The sequence below is a fragment of the Strongylocentrotus purpuratus genome, unplaced genomic scaffold, assembly GCF_000002235.5.
Source record: "Strongylocentrotus purpuratus isolate Spur 01 unplaced genomic scaffold, Spur_5.0 spur5_scaffold_6, whole genome shotgun sequence".
In the NCBI taxonomy this organism is placed as follows: domain Eukaryota; kingdom Metazoa; phylum Echinodermata; class Echinoidea; order Camarodonta; family Strongylocentrotidae; genus Strongylocentrotus; species Strongylocentrotus purpuratus.
Window position 1 is genome coordinate 39,886,164 of NW_022145612.1, and position 15,390 is coordinate 39,901,553.

General features: G+C 37.4%; 2 protein-coding genes across 3 annotated transcripts; one reads left to right on the top strand and one right to left on the bottom strand.

Annotated features, from left to right (window-relative positions):
* Positions 1-640: 640 nt before the first annotated feature.
* LOC577505 (methylglutaconyl-CoA hydratase, mitochondrial) lies at positions 641-10,843 on the bottom strand. Of its 2 annotated transcripts, none has more exons than XM_777728.5 (9): positions 10,570-10,843; positions 9,708-9,775; positions 9,057-9,144; positions 7,481-7,660; positions 6,129-6,185; positions 5,263-5,450; positions 2,981-3,031; positions 2,133-2,180; positions 641-1,106 (listed from the first exon to the last, which is right to left on the bottom strand). In XM_777728.5, exons 1-9 carry the CDS (start codon positions 10,721-10,723, stop codon positions 1,029-1,031), a joined length of 912 nt encoding a protein of 303 aa, XP_782821.1. In that variant the 5' UTR covers positions 10,724-10,843; the 3' UTR covers positions 641-1,028. The 2 variants fall into 2 exon arrangements, with proteins under 2 accessions (XP_782821.1, XP_003723843.1); XM_003723795.3 differs by lacking the exon at positions 7,481-7,660 and adding an exon at positions 7,754-7,933 and having other exon boundaries at positions 10,570-10,841.
* A 489-nt stretch (positions 10,844-11,332) lies between these two features.
* Positions 11,333-14,066, top strand: LOC577441 (EKC/KEOPS complex subunit TPRKB). The gene is made up of 4 exons (XM_030999901.1): positions 11,333-11,567; positions 12,624-12,746; positions 13,388-13,561; positions 13,945-14,066. The coding sequence occupies exons 1-4, from the start codon at positions 11,397-11,399 to the stop codon at positions 14,029-14,031; spliced, it is 555 nt and encodes a 184-aa protein (XP_030855761.1). The 5' UTR covers positions 11,333-11,396; the 3' UTR covers positions 14,032-14,066.
* Positions 14,067-15,390: the final 1,324 nt, after the last annotated feature.

Sequence of the window (15,390 nt, forward strand, 5' to 3'; positions counted from 1 at the left end):
AGTATTGCCATTACAAAGGACGTATTTTATTATATACTGAATACATGTACTCCATAATAATTACTTTTCTCCATATTCCTTTATATATGGCCTTTCTCATATACAACATAACTAATATATGATTTAAATTGTCTGAGGTTTCATGGACAATTTCAAAACATATCATTACCACTAAACAGGTACATTGTATACAAAGTCATAACATTGGATCACGATTTTTTTAAAAACAATCTCCCATGAATTATGTATGAAACTACGGTACCATAATCTAATATAATTTTGACATATATCTTATAGTGGGTGATCAGTAAATCAATCAGAACTTCAAGTATTTCGTGGGTGTTTGGCAATCTAAACCATGTCAAGACCACAATTTGAATGACATACTAGAATGCATGATGATCACAATGAAATATAATTAATCAAGTAGCACACATGATCCATCGTTTGCTTCTTGAAGCAAATCACAAAATCAAAATGGGATGAGAATTATTCCCTCAACCTGTACATAATTTCTTAGGTATCCTCCAAAATCACCTTGCTCCATACATGTGATGTGATTTTCTGTTCAAAAGTCATATCAGTAGACAAAACATCCAATGTATAAACAGATCCTGATTTGAGTCTACATTACCCCTACCCCGACGCCATGACAATGGAATAGCGTCAAGATATCGGACGAATCATTCTGAATACTTTGATCTCATCAGAATGGCAATATGATGGCATCTGACTTTAGATAAATATTTATCAAAAAAACCCTGATCCATCCATAGTTGTCAGAAGCCAGTTTCTCAAATTCATCACATGTCGAAGTTTGTGGACAACCAACAGAAACGGGTGTTTAAATTGTTTTTTTATGAGATGTCCATGAACTTTAGACTTGCAACCGTTTCTAGAAACTGGCCACAGGCCCAGAGCAGAGAATTGAGATGACGTTTGCAAGAATCAATCATTCTTCTTGTGACCGATACCCTGGTCGTCGCTAATCGCCATGCCAATGGGGTAGCTTTCGCATGTCAAATGAATTATTCTCCTTTAAAATTTGGCTTCCTCTTCTCCTTGAATGCCATCAAGCCTTCCATACGATCTTTGGTTGGAATCACCTGCAAGAGTTACAATGGCAAATTATGCAAACTATATGTACAAATTACCAAGGTAACATCAGCTGTAATAAACATTTGATAGCCCATTATTTGTGATCATTGATGTTTTTCACAGCAAGGAATTTTACAATGAAAACAAATCATATCATCAAATCATACCCCAGACTGATTTTGTAATGTAATAAAATTTAATGCATACGTCTTTTGAAGTTCTCCATTATGAATACTTTCAATCACTTGTTACCAATAATTGTATTGAAATAAAATACAAATTTCATACATCATCTGTTGTTACGTGGGGAAGCCAAAAAATTGTCCAACCTAGCAACAACTAATGTTTGCAATTTTAATTCTGACTATTGAGATACAATGATATATAACAGGTGAATGTAATAGCTTGTCACTGAAGACATTTTGAAAAAGGTCTATTGATGTAGCACTTTTCAATGACAAATAAACCACTAAAAGCAGCTAACAGATTACTACCCCAGTTTTTTGTGAAGCAACAACTGGATCTAAAACAATTGTTTGTGCTAGTCTTTCATAGACAAGTCTACCTATTCAGGTAGTTGCTATGAAATCCGAATGTGTGGACACCAATCTGCTCAGAGGAAACAAAGTAAATAGCTTTCCAGACTGGTAGTCTGCATATGGTCACAAAAGTTTGGTACCATATTTGTTTATGTTATCAATGTAAAGTGTACTACAAATAATGGCTAAGGAAACTTAAGCTCTGTACTCCCTAAAATTCATACATACCATTATTATACATGCCATTTTCAGGGAAATTTTCAATAGTTTTGGCTACACATACCAACAATTTATGAAGGCAAGATTTCAATCAACAAAAAATAATCAAATTCTCAGCCAAAAAGTCCTTCCAAGAACTGCCTACAAATTGCAATTACAACTTTTAAATAACTTTTTTTACAAGAAATTAGATGTGAAAGGAATATTTTTTTATTTGGAAAATATTGAAAGTGATTATAGAACTCCAAAAATGTTGCAAGATGATTTCATTATTACCTGAGCATAGTATGCCTCTTCAAATGCAAGTCCAGATGCCAAATCCACCTGTAGAGTACAAGCAATGAAGAGATAAGATACAACACAAGGAATGCAACGCCTCCGTGTATATGTATGTTCATTGATGAATGATCCTGTGAACTTTTACATCTGACCTCATGTACCCAAACTCTTTTCATTTATCTGTTCTTGCTAGAAGATGCTTGAGCCAAGTCTGATCTAACACTGGTTCAATGTTAGCTAAGTTATCACAGAACATAATGAGGTATTTTTGGAAAGTACACTTTTAAGACCCTGTAAATTTTGAATTTTTTACCCTTTACACCAATATCTAATTAGTTCATCCATGTATGCTCATACATACAAGAGCCAAGTTTGGTTTGAATTGCTTTTCAAGTTTTCGCAGTATGTAACAAAATATTTTCTGATACTTGTTAACACTTTTAAAGACTCTGTGACCTTTGACCTCTCACACACAAAGTCTTATTACTTCATTCCTGCATGCTCATAGATACTTCATCTAAGTTTGGTTCGAATTGCTTTCATGCTTTTCAAGTTACCACAGTAACAAGATATTCATATGGTAAAAGAGCAACAGATGGACCGACGGACGGACAACCCGAAAACATAATGCCTTCCAAGGTGGAGGCATATATATACAAATTATTAAGATGTACCTGTATGTACAATGTATATCATGATGCTTTCTAATCCTTAATTAATTAAACAAAATATATAACAAAAATATTTTGCATTTACATGATCCAAAATCTAAATATATCGCAAAAGTGTTGTTAGTTACCTTTAAAACATCCAAAACTACCTTGAATAATGAAGCCATTACTTACCTCTACACCCTTGTCTACTGCTTTCTTGACCATTCTCAGAGCAATGGGACCCTGGACAGACAAAACAAGTTATATTCTCTTATTTATTTGTATAACCATTTTTTGTTGTTGTTGAAAATATGAAAACATAGCTTTACAACAGAGACAAACTGAAAATGTTTGCCTTGCACTCATTAAAGTAAAACCCTAGAAAGAAAGAATTTGTTAGGGGTGATGGGGGAAACTAGTTTATTCTATTTTTATATACCTCTCTTTAGAAATCTAGCCATCTGATTGGTCGAAATTGGAGTCATGGTTTTAGCCATCATAAAGAAATGAACAATGCCAGTAGGGGTTAATAGTTCATGAGTGAGATTCCCAAAGATTCAGGGTACCGGGAAAATAGCTAAATTTTGATGAGAACCCCATTGGTTTACGTGTTAAAACTTACTATGTGCAAGCGCAAATACCAAACAGTGCTTTTTGTCTGCGATTCCCAAATGATTGTAATATTCAGTCATCTTTCCCGCGAAAGATTAACAGACAGTGTCTCAGATTTTCTGTGATGTTTTAACCAATCTTTACTCAAGAAAAGGATAAGGTAAAAATTCTTGGTAGATTTTTGAGTCAATTCGGTATATAAAAGATATATCGACTGCTTTGATATTGGAGGCCTGGCTGTTTCTATACTGGCTCTCGGGCCCTGAGGCACGTGGCAGAATGCAACGTCCCCTTGAGCCTAGAAAAACAGCCAGTCGGTATATCTATTATGGAATTACAAAAGAATTTTTCATTCTACTTCATATTTGGTCTGAACCGTGCTGAAGAAAGGCTAAGCAACCAATAAAATCACACGATATATAAAACTAGATGGAATTCGACTGCGCGCAGTCGAAAATGATGCCTCCGTCATAGAGCAATTTTACAAACCAAAACAGAAGACATTTTTCGAATTCAAGTTCAATTGTAATCCATTAACAGGTTCTCAGAATATCGTGATTACAAGCAATTTCTCATATACATATATGACCCTTTGATCTTTGACCTCATGACCCTAAAATCTACTCAGTTCATTGGCTCTGCAAGATGTCCTGAGTTAAATAGTAATCCATCTGTCAGTTCTAATGAGAATGTGTTCACAAGCTATTTTTGCATACATAATGAGCCCATGACCTTTGACCTTTGATCTTATGAACCAAAAATCTACTCAGTTCATTGGCTCTGCAAGTAACATACATGACCTAATTTTGGCAGGAATCCATCAATCGGTTCTTGAGAACGCGATCACGAGCTGTTTTTGCATACATAATGTGCGTTGTGGCCTTTGACCTTTGACCTCATGACCCCAAAATCTAATCAGTTCATCTGCTCTGCAAGTAACATACATGACCTAAGTTTAGCAGCAATCCATCAATCGGTTCTTGAGATAACGCAATCACGAGCTGTTTTTACATACATAATGTGCGCTGTAGCCTTTGACCTTTGACCTCGTGACCCCAAAATCTAATCACTTCATCGGTTCTGCAAGTAACATACATGACCTAAGTTTGGCAGCAATCCATTACTCGGTTCTTGAGATAACGCGATCACGAGCTGTTTTTGCATACATAATGAGCCCTGTGACCTTTGACCTTTAACCTCATGACCCCAAAATCTAATCAGTTCTTTGACTCTGCAAGATACATACATGACCAAAGTTTGGCAGGAATCCATCAATCGGTTCTTCAGATAACGCGATCACGAGCTGTTTTTGCATACATAATGAGCCCTGTGACCTTTGACCTTTGACATCGTAACCCCAAAATCTAATCAGTTCATCGGCTCTGCAAGATACATACATGACCAAAGTTTGGCAGGAATCCATCAATCGGTTCTTCAGATAACGCGATCACGAGAACGGGACGTACGTACGTACAGACGTACGTACGTACAGACGTACGTACAGACGGACGGACGGACAACCCGAAAACATAATGCCTCCGGCTACTTCGTAACGGAGGCATAAAAATCTTAGATGTGGGTGATAACATACATGGCACAACAGATTGGACTTGGCCAACTACAGCCTGGTACTGAGACTAATGTCCCATTATTTCTGAGGGATGTGAGCTGGGAGATACGAGTTGGTCTAGCAATAATGCCTACGGTATGGTCAGCTCTCTGTCTTCACCTAAAAACTGACTCTTATCAGCACGTCTTTCTGATGGTGATGTCAAAGGTCGGTCCCAGGCATTAATAATCACATCTGGTTGATGCACATCTGTAAAAACCCTATTACGCACACTCATCCACTAAACACTAACCTGAGTTGCAATCTCTCTAGCAAGCTCCAAGGCTCGCTTGTACGCGGCTTCCTGGCTATCGTCTTGCTCAACGCAGTGGTTGACCAGTCCGATGCGTGCTGCCTCCTCTCCGTCTAGAACCCTCCCAGTGAACATGAGTTCCTTGGCAATGGATGGGCCCACTAGCCGGGGTAACCTCTGAGTTCCACCTGGGTTCAAGATGGGAGGAACAGCAGAAACTTGCAAAGTGCTAAAATACTTAATAATGACAATAATCCATTCCTGTATAGCGGATAAAACATTATGATATAATGTTCCTGTGCACTTCCAAAGGGCTTTGGAAATTTTTAACCGAGCTTCACCCGGGTGGATTGTGGCAAATGTAGATAAAATGTCCTGCCAAAGAAAGTTAATATTGTGACAGGGATTTGAACCAGTACCTTGTGGTTAACAGTCCAGAGACTTATCCACTGGACCACAACACCTCTACTTGCTATAACAAGGTAATGAAGCTGGTCCAAGCTCTTTATATTCTTTCCAAAAAAAGTTACCCTCACAAGATACTTGATACAACAATGTAATTTTCATGGTCCAAATGTCCCTGTTACGAGTCTCCACTGTACTGTAAAACCTGCAACTTTTATGACATGAATCTTTTACGAAATGTTAACACTTGCCATTTTCACATCAAGAATCTTTCACAAACTGCAAAAATGCACTGTTTCAGTGATGATTCAATTACTTAGAGGCATATAGAGTAGTGAAGTGTGTCAAAATCTCCAGATGTCTGAAATGGCATGCTTTTAATAGGGCATACAGTGGCATAGCTTCGAGAGGATGGGAAGGGCCGTTTTTCTTTTATCCCATCTACAGTTTAACAAACCTACCTCCACCTGGGATGATGGCAAGTTTGGCTTCGACTAGACCCATCTTAGCAGACGAAGCTGAAAAAGATTAAAATCAAGAAAAACAACAGTTACTAGAATAAATTTCATTTTAACAAAATGACAATTTCCGCTTATTTATCTTGTGCACTTCATTCTAGTATTCGGGATAGGCTGTGTTGGTGGGTCCTATCAAATCATAAAGTGCTTCAAGTGTCATAAACTAATTGTAAATAGGAGATGGTGTAAGGATTTCACTAACGTTTTCAATAAATGTGTACTTTCATTGAGTTTACTATTCTTTTTCATTTATTTTTATTTTTTCTTCCTTTTTCTCTCAGTTTGTTTTTTAAAGGAGCTCTATAATATTAGCTTTTTTTATTAACTTTAACGAGTATTCATGTAAGTATTGTAAAATAATGGACCTAAAAATAGAAGACCTAGCCTTGACATACACGGTCCCAAACTTCCAAAGTTTATTATTTTTTATATACCGGTATTCATATAAAGGATACATACATGTATTTGAAATTTGTGTGCCATCTTCCATTTTCCATTCAAAAAGCATCAAGCATATTAGCTAATTTATGATAAGGAAAGAATATAGACTGCCTTGAATTGTTTACATATATATGTATATATATATAGTACATTTATCATACAAACATCATCTTATCCACGGCAAAGATGATTAATCTTTTTTCTGATTGATACAAAATGCATGATCATGTTTCAATAATTAATGAGTAAGCAAGTGAAAGATTATGAACATTGAACGGTTACCAAAGTCTATGTACCTCTTTTTAAAACTGTCAAGTCTTGATTTTACAAACGACAGTATTAACCAAAACAGATATCAATCATTAATGAATGAAAGATAGAGTATCTTAGTCCAGGGCACAGACTAATAGTCAGAAGTTCAGCATGATAAGAAAGGGATCATTATGAGATCATACAGTGGGAGTACAACTCAAAATACCTTTGACCTATTCCCAATGGAGCACATGCAAACCTGAAAGTCGATCATTTCAACTTTTAATTCTACATCATGATCGTGTGATTAACACTGACTTTATGTCATTAACTGCATGTAACAGTTACTAATTCAATAAATGGCAAAGCATATTGGGTGGATTTTTGAAAGCAAGATGAACAGAAAAACAAAGGCAAAGCTAACAGCACAAAATTTAAAAAAGAAGAAAATGAAAAAGTAATGCATCAACCAAGCCCATATGCAGGAACAGGAAAAACAAGGGGGGATTAAGATGAAAACTCTAGTTGATAGGAAAGCAGGCAACAGTCAACAAAAATTTGAAGTAAAGCAAGGGATTAATATTTGTTATAATCCACCTCACCAGCAACCCTAAGGTCACATGACAGGGCCATCTCTAGGCCACCGCCCACGGCAACGCCATCCAGGGCCACTATGGTTGGCATTGGAAGGTCCCCAAAGGAAAGGATTGCCTGCCGTAATTTGGCAACAAAAGGCCCAACTTCCTCCTGGGTCATCTGTATTCTCTCCTTCAAATCGGCTCCTAAAAAAAAGAAGGTGATGGGATAAATAGTTGTAATGGTTTAGTGACTTAAAAATAACAAATGACTAAATGCGTTGTCATGGGGACACTTACAAGCAACTCTAATGTCACAACTGAGCGCCATCTCCATGCCACCCCCAACAGCGACCCCATCCAGTGCTACAATGGTGGGGCAGGGAAGGCTACCAAGATCAAGGATGAGCTGCCTCCCGCGACTGACGGCCGGACCCACCTCATCTTCAGCCATCGTGACACGCTCCTTCAAATCAGCACCTGGTCAGAGTGGCAGCAATTAAAGGGGCATGTCAAGTTGTGACCATACATCTTTGGTTATGGGAGCTCTCTCTCTCTCCCTTTTTTTAATATTGTAAAAGAGATATTCTCACAATATTTTCATGAATTTTATCTGTTCATCCTTTTTTTTTCTGTTTTGTTTCCCTTTCCTTTCGTTTTAGCTCTTTGGGTGTTTTTTCACCCTTTTGTCAGGCTACTGCTCTCTGCTCCAAGTGAGCAGAAGTACATTCACATGAATTCCGCACATATCTGTTTGAAGAGTGGCATGATGGTTAGAGATCCTGTTCATCTTACAACTTCTTAAAATCAATTAGATAAAGTTACACAAATACACACTATTAATATATGCATATTACTGCCTTTTGGAAGAACTTTGGAAAACAAAATTGTTGGCAGGTACGTGTATGGTGCTCTCTCCCACATGAAATATGGCGGTTTTCCACATTTAAATTGAGTACATTAATTACATCAAATATTGCATTTATTGGAGTAAATGTACCGAAGTCTGAACAATGTCTATACAAAACTACATCATGTACTCGATTTCTCAGAAAGGTTTGAGAAAAATTCAAAGACTTTAATAATTAAGTTTAAGTGCCAATATCAAATGAGATCCCCCCCCCCACCCTACCCAGGTAACCAGGTTATGGGTTACTAACTTTTTTTCTTTGAATTCCAACTTTTTAATTTATAATAATTATTCAACTTCTACCCCCCCCCCCAAACAAACAAACAAAAACAACAGCAACAACAACAAATAATAATAATAAATTAACACCGGAGTGTTGGCTCAGTCAGTAGAGCGTCCGCCTCACAACCGGGAGGTCGTGGGTTCGAACCCCGGCCGCGTCATACCAAAAGACGTTAAAAGATGAGAGTTGCTGCTACCTTGTTTGGCGCTCAACAATAAGGGATAGAGCAATGTCGATCTGGCGCTGCTCAGTGGCTGCCGGGCTCACGATCAATTGGGCAAAAAGAATTTCCCTTTCGGTTTAATAAAATTTGGAGTGGACTATTAAGCTATTATTATTATTATTATTATTATTATTATTATCATGAATGAATAAATAATAATAATAAATAACTATTTTATCAAACTCACCTGCACAGAATATTCCAGGGGCCTCACTCCTTATAATGAGTACTCTCACATTATTATCAAACCTGACTTTGGCAACTGCATCTTCAAACTTTGAAGAAGAAAAAAAAAAAAGAGGTCAAAATAATTGCAATATATTTATTCAAATACCTGCTACACTTTTCCTGTTACATTTCTATGTTTTTCCCTGACTGGTGATATCTTGCAAGCGAGATCATTCAAAGATCATTTCACTTCTCACTGCTTCCCAAACTTTGACAAGGAACACCTACAATATAAATTGCTTTTGAAATGTAGCATTCAGCCCTATACAAAAAACAAAATGAATACAAATGTGATTCTTGTTATCAATGAATAAAAAGAGCACTTAACAATAATGCAAGCATGTTAAACATGGAAATAAATGAATAGACACTTGTGATCATAACAAATAAGCTTTCAACATTGATCCTCTCAAGGACAACCTTGTCTATAGAAGGGAAAGTAAAAGGGGACCGACCCCTCAACGATTTAAAGCAAAGTTAAAGATGGCAACTAATATAAGCAGAAAGACTTAACCTTGCCAGAGGAAAGGTCTCCACAAAAACAAACAAATAAACAAACACAAATATATATACATGTACATATATATAAATAAACAAAATCAACACTTACCAGATTTAAAAGATTTCTGCTGATTGCATTTTTGTTTGCAGGTCTGTTCATTCCAAGTACAACAATTCCTTCAAAACAAAATGTAAGAGAACAGGTCATTCTCAATCTGCACACAGATTGTGGTGGACTTGGGGTGGGGATGGGGGGGGGGGGGTAGGGGTAGGCACAAATGACCATGCCCCTCCTCCTTTTGAAACCTAGGCGTCACATCTTCAGTACACAAGTTTAAAAGAAAAAATTTCAGCCTTCAAAGTTATTTTTTTTGTAACTTGAATTTAATGATCGTAATTAATTGAATGCAGTGTCATTCATACCTAATTCATTTGTAACTAATGCGTTCAACTCGTACAACCTAGGCCTTTGACCGAGGTCAAATGAAATAATTTTTGTTGTTTTAAAAATAACACACAAAAACTTGTATTTATGATTCATGTGAAATTGATGGTTATGTAATCTTACGTAATCTTGGGGTTTTTGTGCGATCAGTGCTTTAAAAATAACTCTTTTTAAAGGAATTTGTCGATGACGCCGTATACATTTAGCCAAAAAAGACACCCTTTCTACGCTTTTTCTGGACTTGGGTGCAAAGCCAGCCATGTTAAGAAGGAACCCCTCCCACCCTTTATATAATTCGGTCTAAGTCAGTGCATATTGCATGCTTGCACCACCCACAACTACACCCACAACCACACCCACTCCCACACCCCCTGGCCCTCGACAGCACACCAAGATCCACGGGTAAACTACAGGGCCAGGGCAGGGCCATGGTCGCCCCGCGGGTACCGGGTACAGTCGCGACATAGAGTCACCAGGGTAGCCTAGAGAAATCACGTCAAGAGAAATCAAAAATAATTAAACTTACCTCCATCATCAAGGTAGCTGACTTTCAGGTCATCTGCAGGGGAGCTGAAATTTCGAGAGACAGGAACCAGCAACCGCCTGGTGTTTAAAATCTTTGAATTTAAACCAGTGAAACCACCGGCGATGCGGACTAACTTTGTCAGATGAGTCGCCATTTTTTACTCTAGGATCTTTGTGTACCACGTGTGTACGAACGCGGTTTGTACACAAAAGTACAAATTTATGTTGACGTTCTGACTTGCGGTGCAGTGAGTGGTGGCGCGGCTTGGCGTGAATGAACGATCGACCTGAAAGCAGAATTTAGTTATAACCTAGGTAATTTTCCAGATTCTTCCCAAAGTAGAAAAAAGTCTGGAAAGAGAATAGACGCGACATTGTCTACATCTGTACATGTAATTCTAGCTCTCAACCCATTATTGAACATTTAGATGCATATGTTAATTACACCAATGGAAAACAACATTTTGTATTAATTATTTGTCTGTGGACAATAAAATCAAGGAAATTGAAACTTTACGCAATAATGCAGATCGAAGTATAGTATAGCCATGGGAGCATTAATAATTCCAAACTAGATGATATATAGACCTAGTTCTTGTTGAAATTTTTTCACAAAAAAGATTTGGTAGTTTACTGATCGGATATTGCAGTGGCTTGATGGGTAGTTTATATTATTGTGTACCGGTATAATTGTATTCAACAAGGATTTACCTGACAGTGACAGTATTTAATTTATATGCATGTGGTATAGCACGACATACAGCTGATCAGATTTTTGGTGTGAATAATTATTCTTTTACTTTACCAGGTCGCTGCGGTATAATTTGAATGATGACGGCCGCTGAGGATGTATCCCTTCCTTCGCTTACCTTTCAACTGGAGCTGTTTCCAGAGACATCAGGAACAATTGCATTGTTTGAAGATGTGATGAATGTCACTGACCTGAAGGCAATGTTGATCAACAAAGAGCTTGATGCTGTGATGCTGTCTCCAAAAATGGTGATTAGTAATTCTCTTCTTCTTCCTCTTCTTTTTATTTTCCTCCTAATTCTTAGTCTTCTTCATCTCCTCCTCCTTCTCATCCTCCTGCTTTGATTCTTCTGCTTCTCCTCTAGCTTCTTCTTCTTCCTCTTCTTCTTCCTCTTCTTCTTCTTCTTCTTCTTCTTCTTCCTCTTCTTCTTTTTCCTCTTCTTCTTTCTCCTCTTCTTCTTTCTCCTCTTCTTCTTTCTCCTCTTCTTCTTCCTCCGCTTCTTCTTCTTCCTCTTCTTCTTCTTCCTCCGCTTCTTCTTCTTCTTCTTCCTCTTCTTCTTCCTCTTCTTCTTCTCTTCCCTCTTCTTCTTCTTCTTCTTCTTCTTCTTCCTCTTCTTCTTCCTCTTCTTCTTCTCTTCCCTCTTCTTCTTCTTCTTCTTCTTCTTCTTCTTCTTCTTCTTCTTCTTCTTCTTCTTCTTCTTCCTCTTCTTCCTCTTCTTCTTCTTATTCTTCTTCTTCTCCATCTTTTTTTCTTTCTACTTCTTCTTCTTCTTCATCATCTTCAAACTCAAAGGGCTTTATGCAGCCTAAAGACTGCAAGCAGTGTGAGAAAGACAATGTTGCAAAAATGAATTTCAGTTCATCTGTCATTACTCAACATTAGTGTAATACTATACTGCCTTTTTAATAGGAAAGGGTCCAAAGAAACATAGAAAATCAACAACAAAAAACAAAAACAAACAACTTATGAGCTAGTTTGAATGGTCATGACACTATGGCCCGAATTCACAAAGGAGGTTTGTCGACAAACTAGGTTTCATATGACACGTTTTGACGCGTTTTTATTGTAAAAACGCGTCAGATGACGCACAAAAACCTCCTTTGTGAATTTGGGCCATAGAGTTGGAAAATGAATAATAAATCAGTTTGGGTGTGTTGGGATGGGGGGAGGAGAGATGTTAAATGATACTTTATAAAGCCAGTGTCTAACTTCGGACCAGAAAAATAATGCTGTGAAAATTTGATGTATTGCGATCCATTCTGCGGGTTTCTTTCATTGATAATGTATTATACTTTCTTCCCTAGTTGGTGAGCCCATTCCAGATAATGGTAGCAGTGAACAAGGCACTCCATGTCCATGCCACAGGCCATGCAATAACCAGGACGGTTAATTCCGAAATCATCTACAGTCTGTCTCCATCCACTAATGTAAGTTGTACTGTAATTCAGGAGCATTTCTAGATGAATGATTTCTTCTTCTTCTTCTTTTTTTTTTTGGGGGGGGGGGGGGAATGGGGGAGGTTGGAAGGCTCTTGCTGGTATTTTCTGCATAATGCTAATTTCATATTCAATAATATATTTTGGGGGAGAGAGGGGCATTGAACCCCCCCCCCCCCCCCCCCCCCCCCCCCAGGGACTGCTGGAACCAATCATAAAGGACCTTTTTATCAACCTACCCCGGTATAATAAAATTGAGTACAGGGTAAAAAAAAAATATAGTGAAATCTTTTTTTGATTAATATAATGTGAGCACATACCATAGGAGATTTATATCCTTTATGATCCATTTACAGAAGAAAACATTTGTGGCTTTTTTTCCCTTCATTTCTGGGGGCCTTAGGAGTTGAGGGGGCTCAAATCGCTCGATACCCATAGGCCCCATCAATTGTGTTGTCGTTGTTAAATAATGCCCTTGAAAGGGATGACTAAATATATGCATCCATAAAATAGTATTTTCATTGCTCCATTGCTTGTAAACTATACAGACCTTTAATGTTGGCAATTTACCAATGGTAAATGCAAATTAACTCAAACTGAAACAAGCAACTCAATCTCTCCATTGTTTACAGATCAGTGAATCCTTTAAGGTGTTTGCCATGGGATCTACTGACACATCGGTGGTAGTGATTGTTTTAGATGATCCTGATCAAACCAAGCTGAAGTGCATTGCTGCAAAGATTGAAGGGGTCTGTGTTCCTCTAGCTCAACTCTCTACACATACAGATGAAATCATGATCAAGAAGGTATTGCAATGTACATGTACTTATAGTATTTCTTTTCTTTTCTCATTGATATTGACACAACAGCAAAATTATCCAAGTTGCCTACATAAAATACAAAAATCATAATTAAGTCACATGTTTGCGATGGGATCTACTGACACATCGGTGGTAGTGATTTTTTTTTTTGGGGGGGGGGGGGTGGGGGGAATGTTCCAAAACATTGAATTTGTATTGATACTCTATTCATATTAAGATTTTGTTCAGAATTTTAAGATGTAAAGTAGCAGAAATAACCAAGTATATTTTTAATTTGATTAAGTTTGAATGAAATTTCTTTAAAGAGACTTTGCAAGCATAACATCTCACTGTCACAATGTTTCTAATTTTTCTTCTCATTATTGTAGAAATACTCTATCAGTAAAGCAGAGCTTTCAGTAGGTTCTCTAGAAGATGCTGTGATTTGCAAAATGGCATCGAGTGATCTCTCCTGACAAGTCAAATGATTTCCAATTTTTGGACAAGAATTTACTGTTGCTAAATAGCAACTACAGGAGATCTCTTTGGCCTATATCAACAATGTTGGTGGACTCTGCAAGTTGACATCGGGATCTACAGGATGAGAATATCGAACTTAAGACGTGGATGCATCAAAGATTCATGTTTTTATTTGAAAGCGTAAACAGTCATAAATGTATATTTGAGACTCTATGACTGTGCTACTTTTTAGGGAGGTTTGAACTATAGTCTTTGATATTATAATTGTTCTTAATAGTCTTTGTAGATCGGTTTAGGCCATATTATGTGATCACTCTGGTAGTGATCACAAGCATTATTTTGCGTGGCTGAGAACTTGCTGATCGATGAGACACCTACAGCTAGTACCATTGGCAGTCTTTGTACAGCTTGGAGAGGAAATGTTGAATTATTGATATTTACTCCAAATTAGGCTATACATTTTGAAATGCTCTAGAATTTCTTGTATTTGTGTAAAGGTGCAGTACATGTAGTTCCTGCACTTGACTCCCTTTGATGGTTCAAATCCCAGCCCTACACTAACAGTCTTTTGTCACGACATTAATCCACTTTTGCAATGGCTCCCCACTCGGTTGCAAATGGGTACCTGGCAATTGTTGCTACATGTATTATTAAAATACATATGTACGACACAGAAACTGGCTGAAGTTGAGATACAGCATTTGATGGCTCCTCCTAAAAGGGGGAGGGGTAGGGGGCCGTAAAGGCATTGTTTAACAATGTTAAATCTGAGGTGCACGACCCTACATGTTATCAGTGTCTGTGATATGGCGTAGTATTAAAGCCCTAAAAAAAATTGCGCTTCAAAACGATCAAGAAGTGCCTCAAAAAGAAAAAATCTTTGAGTTTCCGGTTTTACCATACTCTAATTCCCCAATAGACTGTAGTGTTCTGCAAACTGTTAGGAAAATGCAAAATTTGGTTTTGCCAATTTCCAATCATAAATATCTTGATAATCAGACAGGTGATCGGCTTGTAGAAATCATGGGGTTCCTGACTGATCTAAAGGTTTATAATTATCATTGCAGCACGAGCTAAATAAAGGATTTTGTTTCGGAATCTGAGACAAGGTTACTGGATCCCTTTAAGCCAGCTCCAGCCTATGCTGGATAACCACTGATATACTCATGTATAGTATACACATATTTGATGATGACAACCAGACATAAATGGAGTTGAGTAGCAAAAATTCACTATACTACTGGTTTTTTAGGTGATCATAATCTCACTGTAATCCGCAAGTAAAGAAGAATGAATGTATTGAAAATAAAAATGTGTAATTAATGACAAAATCTTTGATTGAGGCGTAGGTTATT